The 15,794-nt window shown below is 39.6% G+C and overlaps 1 protein-coding gene across 1 annotated transcript in view; it reads left to right on the forward strand.

Annotated features, from left to right (window-relative positions):
• LOC114667326 (zinc finger protein 883-like) overlaps positions 1-15,794 on the forward strand; it is a 62,836-nt gene that overhangs the window by 15,234 nt on the left and 31,808 nt on the right. Inside the window, exon 3 of the mRNA XM_028822605.2 lies at positions 2,224-3,486. Coding sequence (XP_028678438.2) covers positions 2,224-3,486 — 1,263 coding nt within the window. The remainder of the gene's footprint in view (positions 1-2,223; positions 3,487-15,794) is intronic.

Consider the following 15,794-nt stretch of genomic DNA (forward strand, 5'->3'; position numbering starts at 1 on the left):
TCCCAACAATAGTAACGTCCATCCCAGATAACTGCTGTAGCCTGATGTGATTATAAGGGACAGACAGGATCCAGGGGTCATTTTGCAACTTCCGCTTCTCAGTTGAAAGTCAATATGGCTGAGATTTTTGACTTAAACATGTCAGCTGCATTCAGAAAAGAGCAAGTAAGAGGTCATTTTTGCATTCTGCTTCCACCTTTTTATATGCACTCATCTTTCTTGACTAATTCAGGGCCATTTTGTATCTTTCTGCATGGGAGGAAATCTGCGGGCCTAGAGGAAGCTTGGAGAGAGCATGCAATTTTCACACAGAATCTAATCTGTGTTGTTATGCCATTTAAAGAAAGCAAAACAAGTATAAACAATGCCATTTGTTTCAATATTTAACAAATGTTAAATGTGATTGGGGAAAAATGAAACTATTTCACAACACATCTCCCAGTCCTCACACTTATTCTGTGAGACACATCATAAATTGCTGTTTTTCTATGTTTTATTACACACAAGCTGTGTTATGGTGTGATGTGAACAGCAGATCTCGTTTTGCCTCGCATGCACTAAAAGGTCCTCTTAGTATAGAAAGCAGTGGGGCTGTTTGGCAATTGCTCTCTAAAACTGTGAAAGGGTATTGTCAGAGAGTATTTTGTTTCTGAATTTAGAGATGTTGTTAAATGTAAAACTGTGCTGAGTTGAGGTTTGCTCTAAACATTTTAAAAATCGGCTCCTCTTCGTCATTTAGTTCATTGATTATTTTGCACATCATCAGTTTTGACTACACTCTGCTGGCAATTAATGCACAAACAGTACAGTTTGTAATACTAACACCTGATATATACATTGCTAACCAAAATTACCAAAAGGTGGCACTTATGATGCAACACAGTAGCTTACATGTAAATTACCATAGATTTTGGATGGCTACATTAGTCCATGTACCTAATCCTATTGTTCTTCCTGTCTCTCCAACTTCATTACATTAATGGCAGTTATTGTATGAGATGTTATAACTCAAAAAGTGTAATTCACACATTCGGATACATTTTGATAATTGATGCAATTTAATAATGTGTTACAAGTTTCAGTTAAATAAGTTAATGGAGGGTGGTTAACTACCAAACAATTAATATCCATTCTCTTTTACTCCTTATTGACTAAACTAGACAAAGAGACGTTTCGACAACGTATGATGAAACGAGCACGAGTGGAATAGTAAGTAATAAGTATAAGCACCACAAATCTGATATAGGTGTATTGAATGAATGCGTAATTAGGCCTGGAGCTGTAGTCGAAATTGCCTTTCAGGCCTTTAGAGCTTTAATCGAAGTCGCCTTTCTCTTTGAATTTTTGCGGCCGTAAATCCTCCGCCTGCCGCAATGTTGGTCGAAGTCGCCTTTCTCTTTGCATTTTCGCGGCTGTAAATCCACCGCCTGCCGCGATGATAGTCGAAGTCGCTTTTCTCTTTGAATTTTTGCAGCCGTAAATCCGCCGCCTGCCGCAATGTTGGTTGAAGTCGCCTTTCTTTTTTGAATTTTCCCGTCCGTAAATCCGCCGCCTGCCGCGATGTCGGTCTCGTAAGGTTTTTCGGCAGCTGCGCAGAAGGCGACTGCGCGTTCGGCTTCGGACATGCGCAGAAGGCGACTGCACGTTCGGCTTCGGACATGCGCAGAAGGCGACTGCGCGTTCGGCTTCGGACATGCGCAGAAGGCGACTGCGCGTTCGGCTTCGGACATGCGCAGAAGGCGACTGCGCGTTCGGCTTCGGACATGCGCAGAAGGCGACTGCGCGTTCGGCTTCGGACGGACCCTGCCGCGATGTTGGTCGAAGTCGCCTTTCTTTTTGAATTTTTGCAGCCGTAAATCCGACGCCTGCTGCGATGTCGGTCTCATAAGGTTTTTCGGGCAGCTGCGCAGAAGGCGATTGCGCATTCGGCTTCGGACATGCGCACAAGACGACGTGCGGAGAAGGCGACTGCGCATTCGGCTATGGACGGACGTGAGTGAGTGAGGAGACTGGCAAATTATATATAAGATGCTTTCCAAGTTTGTTCTTTCATTTGCATTTAGGACCTCAATTAAATCATTATTAATCCATCCATAATGAAATCTAAGCATTGGGGCTGAAGCACAAGCTGTGTTAATTTTGACACTAAACAATTATCTTTGAACATCTCTTTGAGTACTTCTTAAAACCTCACCCTTTCTTTCCATATTTGTATTTCTGCAGCTTTACAAGTCAAAGATGCCTTTTTGTCCTCGTTGGCTCAGGCTCCTCTTCAGCACAAATCACAACAGACATCAAATGATAACAATGCCTCATTACAGGATGATTCTTTGCCACCGATGAAACAAATGACAGTGGGTGCAATCGCATGTCATCTTCAGACACACAATTCAGACTCTGCCACAGTCCATCAGGAACAGGTGAAAAGTATTCAAGGCAAGTCTAAATCCAGGAATGGTAATCCAAGTCAAACACAACAGAAGGTGTATCAGTGTTCTGAATGTGGCAAACAATTCACCACCAGCAATGGCCTTCAGTATCACAAAAGAATTCACACTGGTGAGAAGGCATATTGCTGTTCAGACTGTGGCAAACGATTCACCACCAGCAGCAACCTTCAAGACCACAGAAGAATTCACACCGGAGAGAAGCCATATTGCTGTTCAGAATGTGGCAAGCAGTTTTCTGAAAGGAGCAGCTTTCAGAAGCACAAAAAAATTCATACGGGAGAAAAGCCATATTCTTGCTCTGAATGTGGCAAGCAGTTTTCACAAATGAGTGCTCTTCAGTCCCATACAAGAATTCATACTGGTGAGAAGCCGTATTCTTGTTCTGAATGTGGAAAAGCATTCACCACCAACCACAGCCTTCAGGATCACAGAAGAATTCACACTGGAGAAAAACCGTATTGCTGTTCTGAATGTGGCAAAGAATTCACGTGCAAGAGCAGTCTACAGAAGCACAAACGAACACATACAGGAGGGAAGCCATATGGGTGTTCTGAATGTGGAAAAATGTTCACCAGCAACAGCAACCTTAAGGACCATAGAAGAATTCACACTGGAGAGAAACCGTATGGTTGTTCTGAATGTGGCAAAGGATTCACCACCAGCAGCTCTCTTCAAACACACATACGAGTTCACACTGGAGAGAAGCCATATTGTTGTTCTGAATGTGGGAAAGGATTTGTCACCAGCAGCAGCCTTCTGGAACACAAAAGATTTCACACTAGAGAGAAACCATATTGTTGTTCCGAATGTGGAAATGGATTTGTAACTAGCAGCAGTCTTCAGAGGCACAGAAGAATTCACACTGGTGAGAAACCATACTGTTGTTCTGAATGTGGTAAAGGATTCACCCACCATAGCAGTTTTCAGTACCACAGAAGAATTCACACTGGGGAAAAGCCATATAGTTGTTCTGAATGTGGAAAACAATTCACCACCAGTAGCTCTCTTCAGATACACAGAAGATTTCACAGTAGCAGTCCAAAAAATCAAATAAGTCATGAATGAGGTTCACTCCTGTCTTGAAAGCAATCCAAGTCATTATTAAGAAATCAACCTGCAGTAAAGAATGGAGGAAAGTGTGAAATTTAACTTTTCGAAAAAACTTGACTCTTGATGAGTATCTTCATGTGGTGGACTACATTAAGTAAGATCCATGCCAAATCTCATGAAGGCAAAACTAGCCAAACAAGTAATTCACTATAACTATGTGGACACAAAGTTAAAGTGGCCCCCCTCTGCCTCAGTACTCAAATAAGTGTTGGTGCAGTATCTTTAGATACAGAGAGAAGACCGCCAATGTGGTAACAGTTCAGATGGATAGTGTCACCGGCCAATCATAGTGAAACTGATCAGAGCACAAAATTGACTGGACACAATCCAGAGGTTAATTGAAGTTAACAAAGAGATGTCATTCATTTGTTGCACAAAATTAGCAGTACATGGAAGGAGGTTTTACACAATACTGGAATATTCCAAAAAATCCCTAAATAGAAGCATAGAAAAATTTAATAAATAAGCAAGATCATAACATACCTTGCACATGCAAAATGTATAACAACCGTTTTGGCAGACAGATGTGACATCTTAAACCTACTGATTGCTGTGCTGCTTCACATGTTTCAGTGCAGGATATCTGTGTATTCGTTAACTCATGATTTCAAGAACATGAAATAGAAGATCCTTGGTGGTGTTTTGAATAATTGATAATTGAACACAATTATCACTGCTGGATCTGTTTGTAGAAACCTGTAAACATGACATGGGACATGATTGGGGAGACAGTGTTTTGCACTGTTTGAAAGCAAAATGGTCTTTCCTAAACTCGTGTACATTCTTTCTGAACAGTTTTGATTCTGTGTCTTCCCACATAACCCCCTTTTTGATAATCATACTTCTCAAGCAACATATCTGTGTCACAGTTAAGTAAAAACAAAAAGGCTGTGGTGAAACTAAAAACACTAAAGACCTGTACTAACAGGTCCTGACATATCATAAACAGATTCTTTCATTTAACACCCCAAAAAAACAACACTAAATGGGGGTTCTTCTGGATTTGAGAACCTGCATGCCTGTCCGCTGAAGTCAGAAACTATTCAAATAAACAATTTTTCAGAGACTAAATTAAATTAAACCTGTGCTGTGTCTGTCCAGTTTGCTGCAATTTGTGGGAAACTGTTGTGTCCTTACCATAATAATGAAACCATTTGAGACTACATAGTTTTTATTTAAATATTTCTCTTCAGATACTGCATATCATTATATCCATTTTGGTCTGAGTGTATCAGGATGCTCAGCACATCTTTAATAAGCTTAGGGTGAGTGTGTAACGTGAAGAGGTGTGCAGAGAGAATAAAGAGAAGAGGCTTCTACAGTTGATGCTTGATTTACCTGACATGATGTGCTCCATTGATGACACTGGTTACATTCTCCTCTTACACTGATGACTTAAACACAGCTCTATTTGTTAGCTTGGCAATGGTGTGTTGGGCAAATTGTTTGCTAGTTTCTTTTTCAACATCACTTAATTTGTTTTTCTTATCATGATAGAATGTTTTCTTGATTGCTAGCTAACATAGACAGATTTCAAGAGTTATTGTTCCCACTTGTCTATTGCCTGTGATATAATGAGGTGCAACATACATTTTTTCACAGTTTTCTGTAGCCTAAATATGACCAAAATATATATTTGTTTTCAAAAATTATATATTCAGATCAAATCCTGTTAAAGCGAGTACAGAATGTAATACAATTTTTGAAATATCTAATACTTTTTTGCCCCAGACAAACGTTCATACAACATCAAATTAACCAGATTTCATTTTAACAAAATGTAAATTTCAGATAAAATTTTTTTTTTAGGGGGACTAAAAATGGCCACTGTGATATTAAAAAAGAAAAAAAATACTTAATGCCATACCTACACTTTCACAGGAGTCTCAGGGAAACCTGCAGCAATCTGTCTCTTTCTTGTTAGACCAAAAGAAAATAATCTGTTGCGAAATTTCCAGTCTCGGTGACAGTAAGGGTGAGACATCATACACATAGCTGAATTCTGACTCGGTGCTCCGCAGAGTGTCCATGTGTGGAAACTGTACAGTTCGAGTTTCATAGCACTTCTAAAAGTTTTCTTTGCGATGAACAGGAAAAAAAGTGAGAAATGGCGGCAATTTACGCTATAAGAAAAATGCAATCCTGGAAAAAGTTGATTCTGGAATGAAGAAAAAGGATGTAGCACAAACATTTGGAATTGTGCCTTCAACACTGTCAAAAATTCTGAAGGATCAAAAAAAAAAAAAAAAGAAAAAGTTAAAGATCGGTTGTTGGTATCTGAACGATAAAAATTTAGAAAAGCGTTTATTTCTATTTTAAAAAAATACATGTAACATCTCTTTTTCATTCTGTATTCATAATTGTATTTCTATAAAAGAAAGTTACATCTAACAACTCATTTTTCAAATTAAATATTTTTTGCCATTTACAAAGCACTGTTTTTTTTTTTTTTTTTTTTTTTTTTTTTTATATACAGATATTATCAAGCTTGTGTCACAGAGTTAGTTGCACGAGACACAGGTGAGTCCATGCTGGGTGTTAAATGATCTAAACCAGGGGTCGCCAGCTCCGGTCCTGGAGGTCCACTGTGGCTGCAGGTTTTCATTCTAACCCTTTTTTTTAAGTGAGGGCCCTGTTTGTGCTGCTAATTAACTTTTTGTGAATTCACTTTAATTAAATTGCTTTTTCAAGATTTGTTCCCCTGAATTTCTTCATCGTTCCTCCGAATTGCTTCATTTCTTTCCTTAAATGGCATCCAAACAGAAATGAAATGTGAAGTGAGTGAGCCAGCAGAAGACCAACTAAGTCAGGGCCTCAAACTCCAACTAATTTCACTCCAACCAGTTGCTTAATTAGGTGTTGATTCTTGTCATTAATTAAACCCGTTCTTTAATTCCAGGGCATGTTGCTGCTCTCGTGGTGCATTAGCAGACATTTCTGAAATTGTTGATGTTCTCTTTTCTGTTAAAATATATTGAGGACCTGAGCAGATCAACATTCCTGAGACCTTCATCGCTCTTTATTTTCAGATATTGTATGATGGACACCAGTTGTTTTGGCTCATTTTGTGTCTCATTATTGTTTGGCTGCTAATTGAGGAAAAAGAATAATTAAGGGATCTGAGTCTTCAAGATCAAGTCAAATACAATTACTTCTGTTGTGATGTGAGATTTTACATATACCTTGATGAATATTTTGTCTTTACATTTCTTTGCCTAAATTACAAATAATTTTGTGTTTACCCCCTCCACCTTAGGAATGGGTCTGTTTGAATTTTACAACAGGATTTGGGGGATGTGTCTTAAACCAGTTTGCTAAAGTCATTTCTACCCCAGAACCAAACCTCCCCCCCAACCCCCAAGTAGGCTAAGGTGTACTTTAATATATGGTGTAACAGATTGAGGTGTTGTCCACCTCTTGAACCCTCAGGTAACACTCTGAACACCAGATGAAAGTGTAAACACTATTTATTTTATATTTACACTGTGCACAAAGCACCCTCCACTCCACACTCATAAACACAATTCTCTCTATACAAACACCAATCCTCTTCGCCCAGACACTTCGCCCTCCTACCTCCCAGCTCAGCTCTGTGTCTGGGCTTTCCCACAGTCCTTTTATATCCCCTGACCTGGAAGTGGTTCCTGGCCAAACCCACAAGTCCTTGTTCCCTCCGGGTCAGGTAAACAGTCCTTTCTTCAGCCCAGGAGCACGTCGTTCCTTCCTGTCACGTGATGATGATGCACTCCCGGGTTATAGGGCACATAAGAGCCCGCTAGCCCCCCTACAGCGACTCCAGTAGCCCCCAAGGTATCCAGCAGGGCTGTGTATAAACACTACATAGTCCATGAGGCCCTGCTGGAACTCGGGGCACGATCATGCTGTCGGAAGAGCTCCTCCTGGGGGTGAGGGCTGGAGTAAAATGCCGGCAATCCACCACAATGGTTTGGGGACAGGTGTTAAGATGTTCTATTCCCCAATTGGTCTGAGGTATGGCTGTTTGGAATTGGCTTGTCTCAGAGGCCTTTAAGTACCATGATGTCCTATTTGCTCTAAGGGTTGGACAGAACATCTATAAATGTACGTGTTTAACCTCACAATCTCTGTCTTACCAACCAACATATGATGAAGAAGTATCTCTCTTTTGCTAACCTGTGATGATGAAGACAACACAATGAAGAGCACAGCTCAGCAGCCATTTTGAACAGACATATGGCTGAAAGCTGAGCACCAATGATGCCTTAACTAGAGACATTTAAGTAACTGCAAGTCAGTGTGCCGCCTGAACTACATATCACCATTTAATCAGGTTGTATGGTTGCCAATATTCAAATATACTTTGCATTTTGTTATTATTTATGAATATTATCAATAATACATTGTTTAAACTGTAACTTAACTTCTGCTTGTCTTTTTACTACATCTAATTGCCTGAGGTTATATACAGTGGTGTGAAAAACTATTTGCCCCCTTCCTGATTTCTTATTCTTTTGCATGTTTGTGAATTTCCCATTGGGATTAATAAAGTATCTATCTATCTATCTATCTATCTATCTATCTGTTTGTCACACAAAATGTTTCTGATCATCAAACACATTTAACCATTAGTCAAATATAACACAAGTAAACACAAAATGCAGTTTGTAAATGGTGGTTTTTATTATTTAGGGAGAAAAAAAAATCCAAACCTACATGGCCCTGTGTGAAAAAATAATTGCCCCCTGAACCTAATAACTGGTTGGGCCACCCTTAGCAGCAATAACTGCAATCAAGCGTTTGCGATAACTTGCAATGAGTCTTTCACAGCGCTCTGGAGGAATTTTGGCCCACTCATCTTTGCAAAATTGTTGTAATTCAGCTTTATTTGAGGGTTTTCTAGCATGAACCGCCTTTTTAAGGTCATGCCATAGCATCTCAATTGGATTCAGGTCAGGACTTTGACTAGGCCACTCCAAAGTCTTCATTTTGTTTTTCTTCAGCCATTCAGAGGTGGATTTGCTGGTGTGTTTTGGGTCATTGTCCTGTTGCAGCACCCAAGATCGCTTCAGCTTGAGTTGACGAACAGATGGCCGGACATTCTCCTTCAGGATTTTTTGGTAGACAGTAGAATTCATGGTTCCATCTATCACAGCAAGCCTTCCATGTCCTGAAGCAGCAAAACAACCCCAGACCATCCCACTACCACCACCATATTTTACTGTTGGTATGAAAACAACCCCAGACCATCACACTACCACCACCATATTTTACTGTTGGTATGATGTTCTTTTTCTGAAATGCTGTGTTCCTTTTACGCCAGATGTAACGGGACATTTGCCTTCCAAAAAGTTCAACTTTTGTCTCATCAGTCCACAAGGTATTTTCCCAAAAGTCTTGGCAATCATTGAGATGTTTCTTAGCAAAATTGAGACGAGCCCTAATGTTCTTTTTGCTTAACAGTGGTTTGTGTCTTGGAAATCTGCCATGCAGGCCGTTTTTGCCCAGTCTCTTTCTTATGGTGGAGTCGTGAACACTGACCTTAATTGAGGCAAGTGAGGCCTGCAGTTCTTTAGATGTTGTCCTGGGGTCTTTTGTGACCTCTCGGAGGAGTCGTCTCTGCGCTCTTGGGGTAATTTTGGTCGGCCGGCCACTCCTGGGAAGGTTCACCACTGTTCCATGTTTTTGCCATTTGTGGATAATGGCTCTCACTGTGGTTCGCTGGAGTCCCAAAGCTTTAGAAATGGCTTTATAACCTTTACCAAACTGATAGATCTCAATTACTTCTGTTCTCATTTGTTCCTGAATTTCTTTGGATCTTGGCATGATGTCTAGCTTTTGAGGTGCTTTTGGTCTACTTCTCTGTGTCAGGCAGCTCCTATTTAAGTGATTTCTTGATTGAAACAGGTGTGGCAGTAATCAGGCCTGGGGGTGGCTACGGAAATTGAACTCAGGTGTGATACACCACAGTTAGGTTATTTTTTAACAAGGGGGCAATTACTTTTTCACACAGGGCCATGTAGGTTTGGATTTTTTTTCTCCCTAAATAATAAAAAACATCATTTAAAAACTGCATTTTGTGTTTACTTGTGTTATATTTGACTAATGGTTAAATGTGTTTGATGATCAGAAACATTTTGTGTGACAAACATGCAAAAGAATAAGAAATCAGGAAGGGGGCAAATAGTTTTTCACACCACTGTATATAGAAGGGAAGATGGGGATATGTTATATACAATAATACCTTATAAACAGTGGTAAGTGAGATTAGGCATTCTGACAGAGTCTACATATTGATAATACAATAGGGGAAAGTAGAGCAATATATATTACTCTACCAAGACAAAACAACTTCAAAAGAAGTTAATTAGCAGCAAAAACAGGTCACTAATTAAGAAAAAGGTTAGAATGAAAACCTGCAACCACGGTGGTCCTCCAGGACCGGACTTTGAGACCACTGATCTAAACATCATGCAACAAGCACGTTATGTGGGAAGACGCAGCTACGGAGTTGTCCTTGCACTGCCATTGTTAGAAATGGCAAATCACCAGTAATCAGGGTCACAATAGTGTACGTATTTTCACCAAATTTGTTATAATGAAATATCCATTATGTCTTTCCATGTACTGAGTGACTTCATGTATAGTACATGTCAATAATGGTATTCTTCCCATTTTGAACTAACTCTTGAATCTAACTTTAATACCACAAAAAGTGCAAAATGCTGTGTTGGTTTTAGAACATCAGAGCCATCTTCTGGAGAAGTGTGATATTGCAGCTGTTGAGCACATGCAAGGGTCAGTGGGATTTGGTTCTTTATAAAAATGCAATGCAGGTTATGGATGGTAATTAGCTTGGGTCTGATGTATGGTCATCTCTGCCAAGCACAATGCACATGAGTGCAGGGGGGCAAAAAAAGAAATGTTCAGAGACCAATAGAACTAATAAAAAAGAGACCTAAACCATATGTTTGGTTGATTTTAAACAATAATTAAAAGTAAGTAGCATCTAATTTCTTGATTTTAAAAGGCATTATTTTACAATAAGCATTTCAGTTAATGAAATTATACTCCAATAAAAAGGTAAACTCTAAGATTGTGAGATTGAATAGAGAAGTCTATAATGTGCATGGCCACATCTACTATCAGGGTGACTTGGGTGCACATCCTGGGGCCCTTCTCACGAAGAAGCCTTAGCATTTTGGAGAGTAAAACGCCTAATAACAAGAAAAGTGCATGTTTTCATTGACAGGCTCCCAGAGCAATCCATTATCTAGCACATACTCCTACTCCTTCAATCCTCATGACATAAATAAAAGCATTTAAAAGAAAAGAATGAGTCCTGGTTGGGTGAGATGAGTGGGACATGATCAGAGCAAGAGTCACTCCTAAAAGAGACAGTACATTTGAATTTTTATAGTGCTGCAAAAAGAGAAAACATCTAAAGGTGCTGGTCATAAAATTAGAATATCCTGACAAAGCTGATTTATTTCAGTAATTCCATTCAAAAAGTGAAACTTGTATATTAGATTCATTCATTACACACAGACTGATGTATTTCAAATGTTTATTTCTTTTAATGTTGATAACTGACAACTAATGAAAGTCTCAAATTCAGTCCGTGTTATCCATTAGTACTCCCGGGCTATAGGGAAAGTATGACTCCCCCGGTCCTTTGGCAGCTCCCCCTGGTGGCACCCATGGCTCCCAACAGGGCTGAGAAACTGAACTCCAAGTCCCAGGATTCCCTGGGGGAATCCAAGACAACGCTATACTCCAGGGGAGCTGCCATCTAGCATCTTGGGGGAGACATTGTCCAAAGTTGTTGCCTTCCCCATCCTTTCATTCTTGGGGTGTCCCAGCTGGGTTGAGCTGCCGGCCATCCATCACAGCCTTTAGCTACTGTCATTCCTGTACCTTATTTATTTATTGCATATGTGATGTTCATAATTCATAATTGTGAGCTTATGCATTTGCCTGATGGAGGTATATTTAGCAGAGGTAGTAAGGTTAGAGTCTTAATCCCATCTTGATGATATACTAGTTAAAACATTGTCACTTATTTTGATCAAACTTATTAATAACTTTAATAGTTCATTCAGATACTCAAGAATATTACTTAGGTGAACACATTATGCACACCCAATAAATGTGCATGTAGCATACTTGTCCTCAGACGTTTTCCACTTTTCCACTCCACACACTGTTACGTGTAATGTTGTAGCAATAACAATGTCTTGTTGAATACCAAGAAAAATTGTTGTACTTTAGTAAATCCAAAATCTGATATTTACATGTCAAAAAGGTGTTGAAACAAGTTAAAGACTGTATTCTTCCTTTCATTTTACCTGTATTAGTTTCAAAAAAGTTCAGTGCCCTTGGAATCCAGTTATATACCAGGTTAATAAAATGTCCACACACAAACCGAAACTCCTGTATTACAGTCCAGCATAATATAAAGCATCTAAAAACACTAATGATCTTTTTTCTTAATTCTTTATAGACTCAACTGTGTCAATGTTTAGCTGAAGTATAAATGTAAAGACAACAATTTTATTCACTTTCGAAAACCAAATATATTTTCTTCTACATTGGAACTGGCATGAACTGAGTGAAAACATATAATGAATGGATTTCATGTTTAGCAAAGCAATAATGAAAGGTTATACACCTGCTGAAAAACTGAATTGTATTTTGGCAGCAAGAGGAGGGGATGCTGGAGGGGCAATTATAGTCTTCTCATCCACTCTCTACGTAAATATTTTTTTTTTTTTAGAATATTAGAGTAACCTAGACGAGAACAGGCCATTCAGCCTAACAAAGCTCGCCAGTCCTATCCACTTTATTCTTCTAAAATAACATCAAGTTGAATTTTGAAACTTCCTAAAGTCCTAATGTTAACTATACTACTTGGTGACTTATTTCATGTGTCTGTGGATCTCTGTGTGAAGAAAAAACCCCTAATATGCGTGCAAATTTTTCCTTTAACAATTTAAAACTATGCTTCCGTGTTCTTAATGAACTCATTTTAAAATAACTTTCTCGATCTACTGGACTAATTCCCTTCATAACTTTAAATATTTCCGTCAGGTCACCTCTTAATTTTCTTTTTGCTTAAACTGAAAACGCTCCGCTCTTTAAATCTTTCCTCATAATTCATCCCCTGTAGCCCTGGAATCAACCTAATCGCTCTTCTCTGGACCTTTTCTAGTGCTGCTGTGTCCTTTTTTGCAGCCTAGAGACCAAAACTGCACACAGGACTCCAGATGAGGCCTCACCAGTGTGTTATAAAGCTTGAGCAGAACCTCCTGTGACTTGTACTCCACACATCAAGGCGCTATATAACCCGACATTCTGTTAGCCTTCTTAATGGCTTCTGAACACTGTCTAGCACAGCGTTTCTCAACCTTTAAGTATTTGCGACCCGAGTTTTCATAACCGTTTTAATCGCGCCCCCCCCCCTAATGTTTTTTTGAAAGGAGCCCACTAATACCAATTTGTTCTTTTTTAATTAACGATATATCATAGATGCATATTTTATTATACCTACTTAACTTTTATCGACATTTATCTAACTCTATATTTATTTTTCTAGTATCAGAATATAGTTTAAGTTAATTTGTTTTGGTTTCAATAGATGTATTTTTCATATTTTTGATTCTTTTTTTCTTTTTTTCACATCTTCATGCCCCCTTTTTTGTTACTTCATGCCCCCTCTAGGGGGGTCCACTCCACAGTTTGAGAACCGCTGGTCTAGCAGTTTGTAGTGTCAAGTCCACGATGAAACTGAATTACTTCTCATAAGGTGCACTTTTGATTTTCAGACCTCCCATTGTGTATCCAGTCCCAACATTTTTACTTCCTACATGTAATACTTTGCATTTACTGACATTAAATTTCATCTGCCACAAAGCTGCCCAATCCTGTATGCTATCCAATTCCTTCTGTAATGATATAACGGGGGCAGCACGGTGGCGCAGTGGGTAGCGCTGCTGCCTTGCAGTTGGGAGATCTGGGGACCTGGGTCCGCTTCCCGGGTCCTCCCTGCGTGGAGTTTGCATGTTCTCCCCGTGTCTGCGTGGGTTTCCTCCGGGCGCTCCGGTTTCCTCCCACAGTCCAAAGACATGCAGGTTAGGTGGATTGGCGATTCTAAATTGGCCCTAGTGTGTGCTTGGTGTGTGGGTGTGTTTGTGTGTGTCCTGCAGTGGGTTGGCATCCTGCCCAGGATTGGTTCCCTGCCTTGTGCCCTGTGTTGGCTGGGATTGGCTCCAGCAGACCCCCGTGACCCTGTGTTTGGATTCAGCGGGTTGGAAAATGGATGGATGGATGATATAACGGATTCCAAATTATCTGACAATCCACCTATCTTGGTATTATCTGCAAACTTAACCAGCTTGTTACTTTTATTACTATCAAAATCATTTACATATTTATTAAAAATATCAACATCCCTAGCACTGACCCCTGCTGGACACCACTCTTAACTTCAGCCAATTCTAATAAAGTTCCTCGCACCATCATCCTCCTACTTCCTGTGTCTGAGTCAATTTTTCACCAGTCTACACACTACACCTTGAACTCCCACTTATTTTAGTTTGATGCCCAACTTCTCGTGTGGCACCTTATCAAATGCTTTCTGAAAGTCCAGATAAATTATATCATAAGCTCCACTTTGATTGTATACTTTTGTTGCCTCCTCATAGAATTCCAGCATGTTAGTAAAACACGACCTCCATCTTCTGAACCCACACTGACTGTTCAGTAAAACTCCTGTACTTGCCATGTTTTGCTCAATGTTATCCTTAATAATTCCTTCCATTAATTTTCCAGTGATGAATGTTAAGCTTACTGGCCTATAGTTGCTTGGATCTTCCCAGTCGCCCTTTTTATATAATGGGATAATATTTGCCTTTTTCCAGTCCTTCTGAATTTCCTTAGTGCATGGTAACTTCCTAAAAATGTGTCTCAAGGGTTTATATCTTTACTCACTAACCTACTTAAGAACTCAAGGGTAAATATTATCTGGTCCCTGGTTTATCAAGATAAACCTCTTGACATTGATTTTCATTGTTCAACTGCTGATTTGGGATGGGAGGACTTAGCCTTGGTTACTTTGTTTTTGCAGTGGGCTTTCTGAGTAGAGCATAAGAATGAAATGGCCAGTTAAGATATTGAGGATACTTTGGATGAAGCAGTTAGTCTTGCATTTAAATTTGGCACACACTTAGAGAAAGGGCAGCATGGTGGTTTAGTGATAGCCCTGCTGCCTCACACTAAAGTATCCCGGGTCCTCCCTGCATGGAGTTTGCATGTTCTCCCTGAGTCTGCATGGGTTTCCTCCAGGCTGTCCAGTTTCCTCCAACAGTCCAAAGACATGCAGGTTAGGTGGATTGGTGACACTAAATTGGCCCTAGTTTGTGTTTGGTGTGTGTGTGTGTATGCCCTGTGATGGACTGGCACTCTGTTCAGGGTTTATTCCTGCCCTGCACCCTTTGCTGCCTGAGTTATGCTCTAGCACCCTTCATAACTCTGGCCTGGATTAAGCAGGTTAGAAAATGGGTGCAGAAAATATTTGCTGATAAACTTATGTATCCCTGTAAAAGAAACAGTGTTTAAAGGAAGAATCTCTGCAGGGCTTTGTTTTTGTTGTGAAACTGGAAGTATTATTATTAATTGTCCAGAACTGAAAGAAAAAAGGCAGATAAACTGAAATGCCCACTCCATTTAGGATAGGTGCAGTGTGCACTCGTAGTCAGTCTCAAAGCAACAACAAAAAAAATAATAATTTTGTTGTCTGTTCAGATTGATAATTTGTTGGATAGCTTGGCTATGCTAGATTTAAGGTCAATAGAGAAATTTTGCTCATTATGGTCTTTTCAAAACATTAAAATTGAATAAATTTCCTCTGAAAATGCTTGCTGAAATTCCCTGTGACATTGCTCAGGATAAGCGAATTTGGAAAATAGATGAATGAATAGATGAATGAAAATAAACATTAATTTAGTAACTGTGGACAGAGATCTAATTGGTGAAGGAGTCATAGAATAGCAGTTCTCAATCTGTGTTGGGGGGCGCGAAGTAACAAAAAAGGGGGCGTGAATGTTGCCATATGTGGCATAATTTCGCTATTCGTTGGGAAATTTTAAACTTGTAGCGGTGTATCGGCAGCAAAAAATATAGGAATACATTTTATTAGGGTTTCAAAAAAACGTTAGGGGGGCGCGATTAAAACTGTTATGAAAACTCGGGTCGCAAATA

Source organism: Erpetoichthys calabaricus, chromosome 1 (genome assembly GCF_900747795.2).
Source record: "Erpetoichthys calabaricus chromosome 1, fErpCal1.3, whole genome shotgun sequence".
Classification (NCBI taxonomy): Eukaryota; Metazoa; Chordata; class Cladistia; order Polypteriformes; family Polypteridae; genus Erpetoichthys; species Erpetoichthys calabaricus.